This window comes from Vipera berus (assembly GCF_964194415.1).
Source record: "Vipera berus genome assembly, chromosome: 1".
Taxonomy (NCBI): domain Eukaryota; kingdom Metazoa; phylum Chordata; class Lepidosauria; order Squamata; family Viperidae; genus Vipera; species Vipera berus.
This window is the reverse complement of record NC_138202.1, coordinates 6,372,932-6,386,914: the sequence shown is the minus strand read 5'-3', so window position 1 is coordinate 6,386,914 and position 13,983 is coordinate 6,372,932. Positions and strand designations below refer to the sequence as shown.

Below are 13,983 nucleotides of genomic sequence, written 5' to 3'. Positions count from 1 at the left end.
TTTATTCCACAAAGCAGCCCTCGGGCCCTGTCTCGCCCACAACCAGAGAGGCAGAAACTCAAAATGGCCGCCACAATCGTGCCCTGGTGAGCGCCATCTTGACTTTTTTTGACTCCCTAAGCGCTATAGCCAACCTAAACCTGTGTCTCGTGAGTTGCCTGCATTTACGTTTCCACCTCCGCTTGCCTTTCTGCCCCCGCCCCAGTTAATCCTTTGTTTATTTCAGTTTTCGCAGAAAACAAGCCCCCTTTTTTTTAAATTTTAAAAAAGAAAAAAGTTTCGTTTCGTTTTTTTCAAGTTTTTGTGCTCCCCGGACCAAGTTTATTTTGGCGCGTTTCGTTTCGGGGTCTTTTGTTATCATTTTTTTTCTTTTTTTTTTCCTTTTATCTTTCCTATATTTTGTTTTCCGCCCGCCCCCCCTCTTCCCTTCTTCCCTCGATTCCCGCCACCCCAAAACTACCCCTCCCGCTACCGTAGAACCGTCCGCCCCCCCTCAAGACGTAAAATGTGTCAGCACCAGGTCCACGGCCATTCTGGTAAGTTGGCAACCACCTCCGGTGGAGAGGCAAAACGGTGACTTGGAAGGCTATAGCGTTCGTTATCGAGCCCTGGATCCCGAGGTCAGCGAACTGAAAGAGGTGAAGGATATCCCCGCCGCAACCACCCACATCACCCTTGAAGCCCTGGAGAAATGGACGGAGTACCGCATCGCCGTGGTGGCGCATACGATTATGGGGCCCGGCCCGGAAAGCTCGCCCGTCATTATCCGTACCGACGAAGATGGTAAGTGGGACTTTCCCCTATCTTTATTTGTGTATGTATTTGTATCCCGCCTATATTACTTTGACCAATCCCGTAAGGTGGAAAATGTTAGCCGACACGACTTTCTCCTCCTATTTTCCCCACAACAACAACCCTGTGAGGTGGCTTGGGCTGAGAGAGAGGGACTGGAGCTAAATCATCCAGCTGACCTTTGTGGTTAAGGTGGGACTAGAACTCACCGTCTCCTAGTGATTGGCCCAAAGTCACCCAGCTGGCTTTCGTGCCTAAGGCGGGACTAGAACTCACCGTCTCCTGGTGATTGGCCCAAAGTACCCAACTGGCTTTCATGGCTAAGGCAGGACTACAACTCACTGTCTCCTAGTGATTGGCCCAAAGTCACCCAGCTGGCTTTCATGCCTAAGGCGGGACTAGAACTCATCATCTCCTGGTGATTGGGCCAAAGCCACCTTGCTGGCTTGTGTGACTAAAAATGAACAACATACAACTCCCTGTCTCCTGAGGATTGGCCCAAAGTCTCCCAGGCGGCTTTCATATTTAAGGCGGGTCTAGAACTCCCTGTCTCCTGGTGATTGGCCCAAAGTCACCCAGCTGACTTTCATGCCTAATGCAAGACTAGAACTCACCATCTCCTGGTGATTGGTTTAAAATCACCCAGTTGACTTTCATGACTGAAGCGTGACTAGAACTCACTGTCTCCTAGTGATTGGTCCAAAGTCACCCGGCTGGCTTTCATGCCTAAGGTGGGACTAGAACTCACCGTCTCCTGGTGATTGGCCCAAAGTACCCAACTGGCTTTCATGCCTAAGGCAGGACTAGAACTCATCATCTCCTGGTGATTGGGCCAAAGCCACCTTGCTGGCTTGTGTGACTAAAAATGAACAACATACAACTCCCTGTCTCCTGAGGATTGGCCCAAAGTCTCCCAGGCGGCTTTCATATTTAAGGCGGGTCTAGAACTCCCTGTCTCCTGGTGATTGGCCCAAAGTCACCCAGCTGACTTTCATGCCTAATGCAAGACTAGAACTCACCATCTCCTGGTGATTGGTTTAAAATCACCCAGTTGACTTTCATGACTGAAGCGTGACTAGAACTCACTGTCTCCTAGTGATTGGTCCAAAGTCACCCGGCTGGCTTTCATGCCTAAGGTGGGACTAGAACTCACCGTCTCCTGGTGATTGGCCCAAAGTACCCAACTGGCTTTCATGCCTAAGGCAGGACTAGAACTCATCATCTCCTGGTGATTGGGCCAAAGCCACCTTGCTGGCTTGTGTGACTAAAAATGAACAACATACAACTCCCTGTCTCCTGAGGATTGGCCCAAAGTCTCCCAGGCGGCTTTCATATTTAAGGCGGGTCTAGAACTCCCTGTCTCCTGGTGATTGGCCCAAAGTCACCCAGCTGACTTTCATGCCTAATGCAAGACTAGAACTCACCATCTCCTGGTGATTGGTTTAAAATCACCCAGTTGACTTTCATGACTGAAGCGTGACTAGAACTCACTGTCTCCTAGTGATTGGTCCAAAGTCACCCGGCTGGCTTTCATGCCTAAGGTGGGACTAGAACTCACCGTCTCCTGGTGATTGGCCCAAAGTACCCAACTGGCTTTCATGCCTAAGGCAGGACTAGAACTCATCATCTCCTGGTGATTGGGCCAAAGCCACCTTGCTGGCTTGTGTGACTAAAAATGAACAACATACAACTCCCTGTCTCCTGAGGATTGGCCCAAAGTCTCCCAGGCGGCTTTCATATTTAAGGCGGGTCTAGAACTCCCTGTCTCCTGGTGATTGGCCCAAAGTCACCCAGCTGACTTTCATGCCTAATGCAAGACTAGAACTCACCATCTCCTGGTGATTGGTTTAAAATCACCCAGTTGACTTTCATGACTGAAGCGTGACTAGAACTCACTGTCTCCTAGTGATTGGTCCAAAGTCACCCGGCTGGTCTTGATTCCTAAGGCTGGACTAGAACTCACTGTCACCTGGTGATTGGCTAAAAGTCTCCCAGCCCAATTTCAGGGCTAGAACCCACCGTCTCCCGCTTTTTAGCTTGGTGCCTCCACCGCCAGACAAAACTGGCTGGTTCCAGGATGACCCAGAATGTTGAAAACAACACAACGGTGAAAAAGCTTTTAAGATCCTGGCTTCCTTAGCCATAATTCCTGTCTGGTCCCATCAAAGTAAAATTGTAAGGCCCACCTGTCTGGAAATAACACCTCCTTTTTCAACGTGGGGAAACTCGGATTCTTGCTGCCAAAAACCTCCAGAGGCATTTTCTCTGGAATGGTTTGGACCCACAAACCAATAGAAAACTCTTGCAGAGGACTGCCCAGGCAGTGTGTGTGTGTGTGTGTGTGATAGAGCCAGTAACTCTCTCGTAGAAAGGTGTTGCGAACAGCCATTAATGAATTTCTAGTGGCACTTTTATTTATTTTCGAGCGTCTCATTTATCACACTGTCTGGAAAGGACGTGGTAGGGCGCCCAAAAGTCAGCTCGATAATGGAGAAAATATAAAAGTATTGCCGTGCCAATTTCCCTGGGACAATAAAACTAACTGAGAATTTAGAACATTGTTTCTCCAACTTGGCTACTTTAAAATGTATGGACTTCAAATCCCAGAATTCCCCAGCCAGCGATGCTGGCTGGGGAATTCTGGGATTTGAAGTCCATACATTTTAAAGTAGCCAGGTTGGAGAAACCCTGATTTAGAGGCTCTTTTATGGCTGCGTTGAACTACGGGCTCTTTTATGGCTGTGTTGAATTCTGGGAGTTGAAGTCCATACATTTTAAAGTAGCCAAGTTGGAGAAACCCTGATTTAAAGGCTCTTTTGTGGCTGCGTTGACTTACGATCCCAACTGAGCTCAAAATTTCTGTGAGTTTTGCCTCGTTTTAGGACTTTCCTTGCCATAGTTCTTAAGGGAATCACTGTGGTTGTTAAATGAGTTAACCCGGTTGTTAAGTGAAACTGGGTTTCCCACAGACTCTGCATGTCGGAAGGTCCTAAGAGGGGATCACCCTAACCCGGGAACACTGATGCGGTCATAAATGTGAGTCAGTTGTTAAGTGTCTGAATTTTGATCACACAACAACGGTCGTAAGTGTGAAAAACAGTCATGAGTCCCTTTGTTCAGTGCCCTTGTAAACTTCGGTCACTAATATGAATTGTTGTAAGTTAAGGACTACCTGTATATGGAATAATCTGCTTTTCTTAACAGAAAATGTTGCCCTGTTCTCCTTTTTTAAGCCCATCCATTTTTATTTACACCAATAAAATGTTCCCCAGTTGAAATGTATCCTTGTGTCAAGTTATGATGACTAACCAAGAAAAGACTGGACAACCAGTTGTCTGAAATGGTATAAGGTTTCCCTGCCTGAGCAAGGGGTTGGACTAGAAGACCTCCAAGGTCCCTTCCAACTCTTGTTATTCCATTCCATTCCATTCCATTCCATTCTATTCTATTCTGTTCCATTCCATTCCATTCCATTCCATTCCATTCCATTCCATTCCATTCTATTTTATTCTATTCTATTCCATTCCATTCCATTCCATTCTATATTCTGTTCTGTTCTGTTCTTATTCCTATTCCTATTCTATTCCATTCCATTCTGTTTTCTGTTCTGTTCTGTTCTATTCTGTTCTAACCATTAATGGCTGGAAAGCTAGTTGGTCCTTCTAACTTTTCATAACACATAGCAACACTTACCTGGCTTTGCCTTACCCCCCAAAATCTAAGACAGATCACTTATTTATCCTTGGAAAGGAGCCCACCAGGAGATCCCAATGCTCTATAAGAAGTCAAAAAAAAAAATTCCTAGAGAAAGCAGTGAGAAATCCCTTCCAAATTGCTCTACAGCAGGGAGGGGTCTTCAAACTTGGCCCTTTTATGACTTGTGGACTTCATCTCCCAGAATTCCTCAGCCAAGGCACGCTTTGTGAGGAATTCTGGGAATTGAAGTCCACAAGTCATCAAAGGGCCAAGTTTGAAGACCCCTTGCTCTACGGGGTTGAATCCATGAAGGTTCAGGAATGAAGCTTAACCTGTGGGGGAATCTTTGGGTTTTCAGCCACAGCTGGATGGCTGAGAGATGACTAGTTATATAGGCAGTCCTCAATTTACGACCGCAACTGAGCCCAACATTTCTGTTGCTAAGCAAGACAGCTGTTAAGTGAATTCTGCCCCATTTTACCACAAAAGGATCACACGACCGCTGGACACTGCAACCGTCATAAATATGAGTCAGTTGCCAAGCTTCCAGGTTTTAACCCAATGGGATGCTGTAACGGTCGTAAGTGTGACAAATGGTCGTAACTCCGTTTTTAGTGCTCTTGCAACTTCAAACATTCACTAAATGAATGGCTGTAAGTAGAGGACTACCTATATAATTTTGCCCCAAGATGATCAGCATGCAATTCTGCCTTTGGTTTTAAGAGATTTGGACTTTAATCCGGCCCAACCGTGAGGTTAAAAGGGCATTTTATTCCCTTCCTTCCTGGGAATTAACAAGGTCTCCCAAATCATCCAAATTTAAGAGGTGTTTTTTTTAACCTGCATAAAGAAATTTAAATCCAAGTTGATGGTTGTTTTTTTCATCAGCTAATCTTTACGGTTGCCATAGGGAAGGGACTTAATTAAAGTTTTGTGGGGGGGTTTTGTTGTTGTTCTGGGAAAAATCAGAGTTGAGAGGCTGAACATTTGCGGAAATACGCGTGCCTGGCTGAGGAATTCTGGGAGTTGAAGTCCACAAGTCATAAAAGGGCCATGTTTGAAGACCCTTGGTCTGGATCCAAGCCCTCAGTTTCATCAAAATGGCCGACTGAGGAATTCTGGGAGTTGAAGTCCACAAGTCATAAAAGGGCCAGGTTTGAAGACCCCTGGTCTGGATCCAAGCCCTCAGTTTCATCAAAATGGCCGACTGAGGAATTCTGGGAGTTGAAGTCCACAAGTCATAAAAGGGCCAGGTTTGAAGACCCCTGGTCTGGATCCAAGCCCTCAGTTTCATCAAAATGGCCGACTGAGGAATTCTGGGAGTTGAAGTCCACAAGTCATAAAAGGGCCAAGTTTGAAGACCCCTGCATTAAAACATCCAAGCGCAAAATGCACCCACAAATATATCAACAAAAAATTGTGAGCCAATCTTCAGCTAATTCAGGTAGTCCTTGACTTATGACCACAACGGGGGGGGGGGGGGGCAGAATTTCTGTTGCTAAGCAAGGCAGTTGTTAAGGGAGTCACACCCTATTTGATGACCTGTTTTTGCCAAGGAGAAGCGAATCACTGCAGTCGTTAAGTAAGTCATGCGGCCATTAAGTGAATCCGGCTTGCCCCAGTTGACTTTGATGGTTAGAAGTCAGCTAGAAAGCTGGCAAAGGCTGATGAAGGGAGCTACAGATGCTGAAACCGACATACATACATGTCAAGCGCCCAAATTTCGTTCACATGACTATGAGGATGTTGAAATAGTGTGAGGAATGGCTGGTAGCCACTTTTTTGAATAAATGTATTTTTTTAAGTGGTGGACTATTTGTATGGGGGGGGAAACAGATTAAAAAAAGATTAATAACCTAGTTTGAGATATTGTAGCATCCACGACTCGGTGGAAGCAGTTGGTTTTGCCCTCTGTAGCATCTCAGAGGCTAAGTGCTTTGTGAGCATTTTAACATCCCCAGATTGGGCTTTGCAAGCAAGGTGGTTTTGCAAAGTCTCCTCCACTAGATTTTTAGATTTCAGGGGACTGGAGGCTAAAACATATGAAGAAGAATGGTTGTTGGAATTGGGTATGTCTAGTCCAGGGGTAGGCAACCTTGGCCCTTTTATGACTCATGGACTTCAACTCCCAGAATTTCTGAGCCAGCATGGCTCAGCATGGAAACGTCTCCATTTCTCCTCAGCGAGGCTGGCTTAGGAATTCTGGGAGTTGAAGTCCATGAATCATAAAAGAGCCAAGGTTGCCTACCCCTGGTCTAGTCTAATGAAGAGAAGGACGAGGGGGGCTTCCAGTATCTCAGGGGCTGCCCCAAAGAAGAGGGAGTCAAGCTATTCTCCAAAGCACCTGAAGGGAGGACAAGAAGCATCGGATGGAAACTAACCAAGGAGAGAAGCAACCTAGAACTAAGGAGAAATTTCCTGACAGTCAGAACAATTAATCAGTGGAACTGCCTGCCTCCAGAAGTTCTGAATGCTCCAACACTGGACGTTTTTAAGAAGAGATTGGACAGCCATTTGTCTGAAATGGTGTAGGGTTTCCTGCCTGACCTCCAAGGTCCCTTCCTACTTTATTATTATTAAATAAAAAAACAATGAAATAAAGTTATTAATCTGACAGTTAGAACAATTAGCCAGTGGAACTACCTGCCTCCAGAAGCGGTGAATGCTCCAACACTGAAAGTTTTTAAGAAGAGACTGGACAGCCATTTGTCTGAAATGGTATAGGGTCTCTGCCTGAGCAGGGGGTTGGACTAGAAGCTCTCCGAGGTCCCTTTCCATTCTGCTATTTGGTTTATTCTGTTATTGGTTATTCCTTCCAACTTTATTATTATTATTATTATTATTATTATTATTATTATTATTATTATTATTATTATTATTATTATTATTATTATTATTATTATTATTATTATTATTCATCGCACAGTTAGCCAGATGTTCAGACTGGATTTGGCATTTTTGTTTATCGAGTCCTTACCAAGGACCTGGGATAGGCAGATGTGGATGTTTGATGGTATTACAGATATCATCACAGGATGGAAGCAGTTCCTAGTAAGGCCACCTTTTGCAATTGACTAAAGGCAAATCTGTCAATGCCAATGGTGTTCAAGTGGTGCTCCCGTTGTTTTGGGATTGCACTCAAGGCGCCTATTACTATTGGTACATCATCATACTACCCTTACTTGCATCATTATTATCATCATCATCATTAGTAGTAGTAGTTAAGGTAAAGGTTCCCCTGCACACGCGTGCTAGTCGTTTCCGACTCTAGGGGCCGGTGCTCATCTCCGTTCCAAAGCCGAAGAGCCAGCGCTTGTCCGAGGACGTCTCTGTGGTCATGTGGCCGGCATGACTAGATGCCAAAGGCGCACGGAACGCTGTTACCTTCCCACCGTAGTGGTCCCTATTTTTCTACTTGCATTTTTACGTGCTTTCCAACTGCTAGGTTGGCAGACGCTGGGACGAGTAACAGGCGCTCACTCTGTTACGCGGCACTCGGGATTCGACCCGCCAAACTGCCGACCTTCTGATCGACAAGCTCAGCGTCCTAACCCACTGAGCCACCGCGTCCCAGTAGTAGTAGTAGTATTCATAAAAAAATCAAAGCAGAAACCAGTATTAACGAATTTGTGTCTCCTGGTTGTCATTGGTAGCCGTGGGCTAAACAACCAATCCATAATTCAATGGGTGTTTTTTTACTGTAATTGTGCACAGATAGTCCCTGACTTACAACAGAGCGACTTATGACCGTTTTACACTCTTAAAGGACCGTTGCAGCCTCCCCCGTGGTCCGGGTGTTTGGCAACTGGCCCATCGTGAGGCCCTGCCATCCCCTTTTGCGACCTTCCGACCAGCGGAGACAATGGGGGAAGCCAGATTCACTTAACGACCGTGTGATTTGCTTAACAGCCGTGGCAAAAAAGGTCATGAAAGGGGGCCAAAAATTCACTTGAACCGCTGTTTCGCTTAACGGTCGAAATTTGGAGCTCCGTTGCGGTCGTAGGTCGAGGACTTACCTGTGTCTGTGAATTTAGAGAAACGCACCCTGGAGGTAACACCCCTGTCACTGCATCCCACAGTTGTGTATTGTGACTTCTTGGTAGGAAACCTGGATGCACAAAATTGGGCTTCCAGCAACGTCTTTGGCTGCGCAGACCCGCTTTTCGCTTTAAAGGACTGATTCCTCCTATTACAGTTGAACCTTTCTTTCTCTCTCCACTTTCCTTCCCCCTCTCTGTTCCTCCTCCCTTCTGCCTTCAGTGCCCAGTGCCCCACCTCGCAAGGTGGAAGTAGAAGTCCTCAATTCAACGGCCATCCAGGTCTTCTGGCGTTCCCCAGTCCAAAACCGCCAGCACGGACAAATACGTGGCTACCAGGTGCACTACGTCCGCATGGAGAACGGAGAAGCCAGTGGCTTGCCCCAGATCAAGGACGTCATGTTGGCTGACGCTCAGGTGAGGGGTGTGTATGTGTGTGTGTGTCTGTGTCTCCTTTTTGGTGGCAGGTGGCTTCTCACGGCTGAATTCGAACCCCAGGCTTATTAACAGCTCAGTAACAACGGACATTTCCCTTTTCTCCTCCTTCTCCTCCTCTTTTTGGTACCCAAGTCAACACGCACAAATTTGTGGTTGAGCAGTGCGGTCGTGAAGTCAGGCATCACAGGGCTGCCCCCCCCGCGCTGGATTTTACGAGCTTTTTTGCCATAGTCGTTAAGTGAAATCCTCAATGGTTCTTAAGCAAGGCATCGTTTGAGTTCTTCCCTGCTGGCTTCCCCGTTGTGGTGATTCCTCGCCAGCCAGTGGATCCGGCAGCCGAGTCTGAAGAATCAGATGAGGAGGAGGAGGAGGAGGGGGCTGGAGTGACATGAGAGTCAGAGGAAGGCTCTGAGGAACTCCGAGACTTACAGTCTGACGAGGAGCCTGGCCCCTCTACTCGCGCTCAGGCTGAGACACAGCTGTGCTGGGAGCCTGAGTCGGACAGTGATGAAGCACAGCTGGGAAATATCCAGGATGCACGAAAGCGCCGGCAAGAAAAGCGAGTAGGACAGAGGAACGCAATGGGGCGGCTCCAAAGGCAAAGGAGAAGGCGTTAGGAAGCCACGCCTGGGCTGAATAATAAAAGGGAAGGTGTGGGAGGTGCTGGTTGCTGAGGGCAACCGTTCGTGTTGAGGATGGAGTTTCTGTGGATTGTGTTTGTTTGCCTTGGACATTGACTCAGGTCTGTGAATAATAAAAGGGGCTGGTTTTTATTGCGGTTCCTGTCTGCTTGATTAGAAGAGGGGGTTTTCTTTGTGAGCAGAACAAGGACTCACCTAGGCTGGGACAGAACACCTGTTGACTTTGCCTGTTTAAAACTGGCTGGGAAGGTGGCGAGTGGCGATCACGTGGCTCGCCCCCCCCCCCGTCGGAAAGCCAGGCTGGTGGGCGAGTGCCCGGATTTGTCGTATCAAAGTCGATAGGAGCCTTTCCCATTTCTACCTGGAGGTGCCAAGCCCTGATGTTTCCAGGCCAAGCGAGGATACAGTTGCACCTCTCCCATATGGAGAGAGATCCTAGTCCTCAACGATTCGGGCGAAAAGCCTCGTTAACGCGGCAGCACTTTCTCCAGGCTTCCAAAGGCAGGCGGTGGCGCCCGACGGCGCAGCTTCATCAGAGCATTGGCAAGAATTGAACTAGCTTACGGGTAAACCGTTCAAAGTTACAATGGCGCTGGGGGGAAAAAACGGGACTTAGGACCAGCGTTCAGCCACCCTCTGGTCACCGAATCAAAATTTGCCCACTTGGCAGCTGGCCTGCATTTGTGAGGGTGGTGCTATCTGACTTAGTGCTGTTCTAACGTCGGTCACTAAACGAGTGGCTGTCAGTCGAGGTACTACAGAACCTGTAATTCTGAAATTGCTCGCTACCAGCCCAATTCATCTGTCCCCACCTATAACTCCCATTAACCAGAGTGATGCATTTTACTAACCCCACGGATCTCTCCCACCCCTGCCCCACTTTGCCCTAGCAGCTGCAGGGGGGGGGGCTTCTGAGCGCCGGCCTTTCTCTCCCCAGGCAGCCCCTCCGTGCTCTCCCCATCACCTCACTTTTCTTTCTCTTTCCCCTTTTCACCCTCACCTGCCTACCTTCTTTTGTTCAGTGGGAGACCGATAATACTGCAGAATACGTAAGTAAAACGCTTCCGTTGTGGTGATCTCCTCTCGGCTCGCTTCCCTGTTACTAGTGATAGCATGGTGTTGAGTATCTCCCTTTCTTTCTCCCCCCCACCTGCCTCTGTTGAGTTTTGTGTGGATTGCTGTGTGCTTCAGCCTCTCTTGAATGTTGCCTTAGCTTCTTTGCATGGAACACGGGGGAGGAGGCGCAGTAGTTAAGCCAGCTTTAGAAACGAGAGTTAAACTAACACGAGTGTGCAAGAGGTGCAGATCCTGTTAAACTAGCTTAAGAGGTGAAGGCTAGACTAGCGTAAGTGTTCAGACCCTGTTCAAGTAGCTTAAGAAATGAGAGTTAAACCAACATACGTTTGTAGAGATGCAGAGCCTGTTCAACCAACTTTAGCAATGAGGGTTAGACCTACATAAGTGTGCAGAGATGCAGAGCCTGTTCAACCAACTTTAGCAATGAGGGTTAGACCTACATAAGTGTGCAGAGATGCAGAGCCTGTTCAACCAACTTTAGCAATGAGGGTTAGACCTACATAAGTGTGCAGAGATGTAGAGCCTGTTCAACCAACTTTAGCAATGAGGGTTAGACCTACATAAGTGTGCAGAGATGTAGAGCCTGTTCAACCAACTTTAGCAATGAGGGTTAGACCTACATAAGTGTGCAGAGATGCAGAGCCTGTTCAACCAACTTTAGCAATGAGGGTTTGACCATCATAAATGTGCAGAGATGCAGAGCCTGTTAAACCAACTTAAGAGGTGAGGATTAGACCAACATAAGTGTGCAAAGATGCAGATCCCGTAAGACGGGAAGGTTAAACCAACATAAGCCTGTCCTTGTACTGACCCTGTCAAGATAGTTTAACAGGTGAGGGATAGATCAACATAACTGTGCAAAGAGGCAGACCACGTTTAACTTAACAAGCGATGGTCAAACCAACCTAAGTGTGGCCAGTTAAAGCAGCTTAACACACAAATTAATATACAAATTAATACCCAAACTAATATAAATGTGCTGCTGTGGAAACCCAGATAAACCAGGTTAAGACGCGAGGGTTGAACCAAGATAAGTGTGTCCTTTGTGCAAACCGAGCTGCTGTAAATTGCAGGAATTGTAAAATGCATCTTCCGGGCTTCTTGTTCTCAAGCAGCTGATTTTTATGCTATAGAACAGGGGTCCCCAATCTGTGGGCCGCGGCCACCAGGTCACGTGAATGGCTGGCCAATGCGTGCATGTGAGTGCACACATGCCCCCCCCTACTCACCCTAGCGCCACCCCTAGCATTGCCTGGACGCTAGCGCCATCCTATTTGTATTGCACACGGGGCCCCGTGCCTGCCCCTCCCTATGCCTTCAGGCCACCAGCCTCTGCTATAGAAAGCTAAAAGTAAAGCTCTTGTTATTTTTTGTTCTCTAATCCCCCCTTATGAAACAAGAAAAGAGACTTTTCAAACGATAGAAAAAAGATGTTGAGACTCTAGAAAGAGTGCAGAGAAGAGCAACAAAGATGATTTAAGTTAAACTATATGATGAATGGTTAAGGGAAATAGGTGTATCTCGTCAATGTGTGGTCCTCAGTGGAACCGCATCTACATGGAAGGAAGTGTGTAGTGGGGTGCCCCAGGGCTCTGTTCTGGGCCCAGTGCTCTTCAACATCTTCATCAATGATTTGGATGAGGGGATAGATGGGGAACTCATCAAATTTGCAGACGACACCAAGCTGGCAGGAATAGCCAACACTCCAGAAGACAGGCTTAAGATACAGGAGGATCTGGACAGACTCAAACACTGGGCGCTATCTAAAAAAAATGAAATTCAGTGGTGAAAAAAGTAAAGTTTTATACTTAGGCAAGAAAAACCAAAATGCGCAGGTATAGTATAGGGGGTACCTTGCTCAATAGTAGCAACCGTGAGAGGGATCTCAAGAGTCCTAGTGGACAATCGCTTAAATATGAGCCAGCCGTGTGCTGCAGCTGCCAAAAAAGCCAACACAGTGCTAGGCTGCATGAACAGAGGGATAGAATCAAGATCACGTGAAGTGTTAATACCACTTTACAAGGCCTTGGTAGGGCCACACTTGGAATACTGCATCCAGTTTTGGTCACCACGATGTTAAAAAGATGTTGAGACTCTAGAAAGAGTCCAGAGAAGAGCAACAAAGATGATCAGGGGACTGGAGGCTAAAACATAAAAGGAACAGTTGCTGGAATTGGGTATGTGTAGTTTAATGAAGAGAAAGGCGAGGGGGTGACAGGATAGCAGCCTTCTAGTATCTCAAAAGTGGCTACAAAGAAAAGGCAGTCAAGCTATTCTCCAAAGCACCGGAAGGCAGGACAAGAAGCAACGGATGGAAATTAATCAAGTAGAGAAGCAACCTAGAACTGGGGAGAAATTTCCTGTAAGAACAGTTAACCAGTGGAACAACCTGCCTCCAGAAGCCGTGAATGCTCCAACACTGGAAGTTTTTAAGAAGAGACTGGACAGCCATTTGTCTGAAATGGGACAGGGTTTCCTGCCTGAGCAGGGGGTTGGACTAGAAGACCTCCAAGGTCCCTTCCAGCTCTGTTATTCTGTTCTGTTATTCTGTAACAAAGAGAAGGACTAAGGCTGACATGATAGCAGTATTCCAATATTTGAGGGGCTGTCCCCCCAAAAAGGGGTCCTGACAGTGACAACCATTAACCAGTGGAACAGCTTGCCTCCAGAAGTTGTGGGTGCTCCATCACTGCAGGTTTTCAAAAAGAGATTGGGCAGCCATTTGTCTGGAATGGTTTCCTGCTTCAGCAGAAGGTTGGATGAGAACAGAGGTCCCCCAACCTTTGGGGCACCAGGCACCACCGGTTCCGTGGAGAGAGGTTTTTCTGCGGACCGGAGAGTGTGTGGTTTTGTGTGCTGCCTGCATCTCGCAGATATGGACCGATTGCTGGCGTACTGCGGCCCGGTATTGGTCCATGGCCTGGGGATTGGGGACCCCTAGACTAGAAGACTCTTATTCTATAGCCAATTCGGTTGAGAACCATCATTTTTTTCCTTTGGGGTCCGGTCTCTTTGCGGAACCCACCAATGTCCGGTTGCTAAGACCATTTTCTCTGATGACAAGACAGAATGGAGCTCTCCCTGTTTGCCCAAGGGCTTTTGGCTGCAAATACGGGGTCTCCGTTGCAAGTTGTGTGTTTGATAATGTGGAATGTATGGTTTTCTCCCCACCTGTCCCTCTTTCCTTGTAATGTGATGTGTCAAGGATTGCTTTGTGCTGTGCCTTGCATGCTGGATCCTGGTTGTTTTCCGGAAGGAAGGAAGAGAAAGAAAGAAAGAAAGAAAGAAAGAAAGAAAGAAAG

General features: G+C 47.2%; 1 protein-coding gene across 1 annotated transcript in view; it reads left to right on the top strand.

Annotated features, from left to right (window-relative positions):
• The window catches only part of PTPRS (protein tyrosine phosphatase receptor type S), a 179,950-nt gene that overhangs the window by 77,073 nt on the left and 88,894 nt on the right, over window positions 1-13,983 (top strand). The window contains exons 7-8 of the mRNA XM_081321595.1: window positions 478-783; window positions 8,749-8,942. Coding sequence (XP_081177721.1) covers window positions 478-783; window positions 8,749-8,942 — 500 coding nt within the window. The remainder of the gene's footprint in view (window positions 1-477; window positions 784-8,748; window positions 8,943-13,983) is intronic.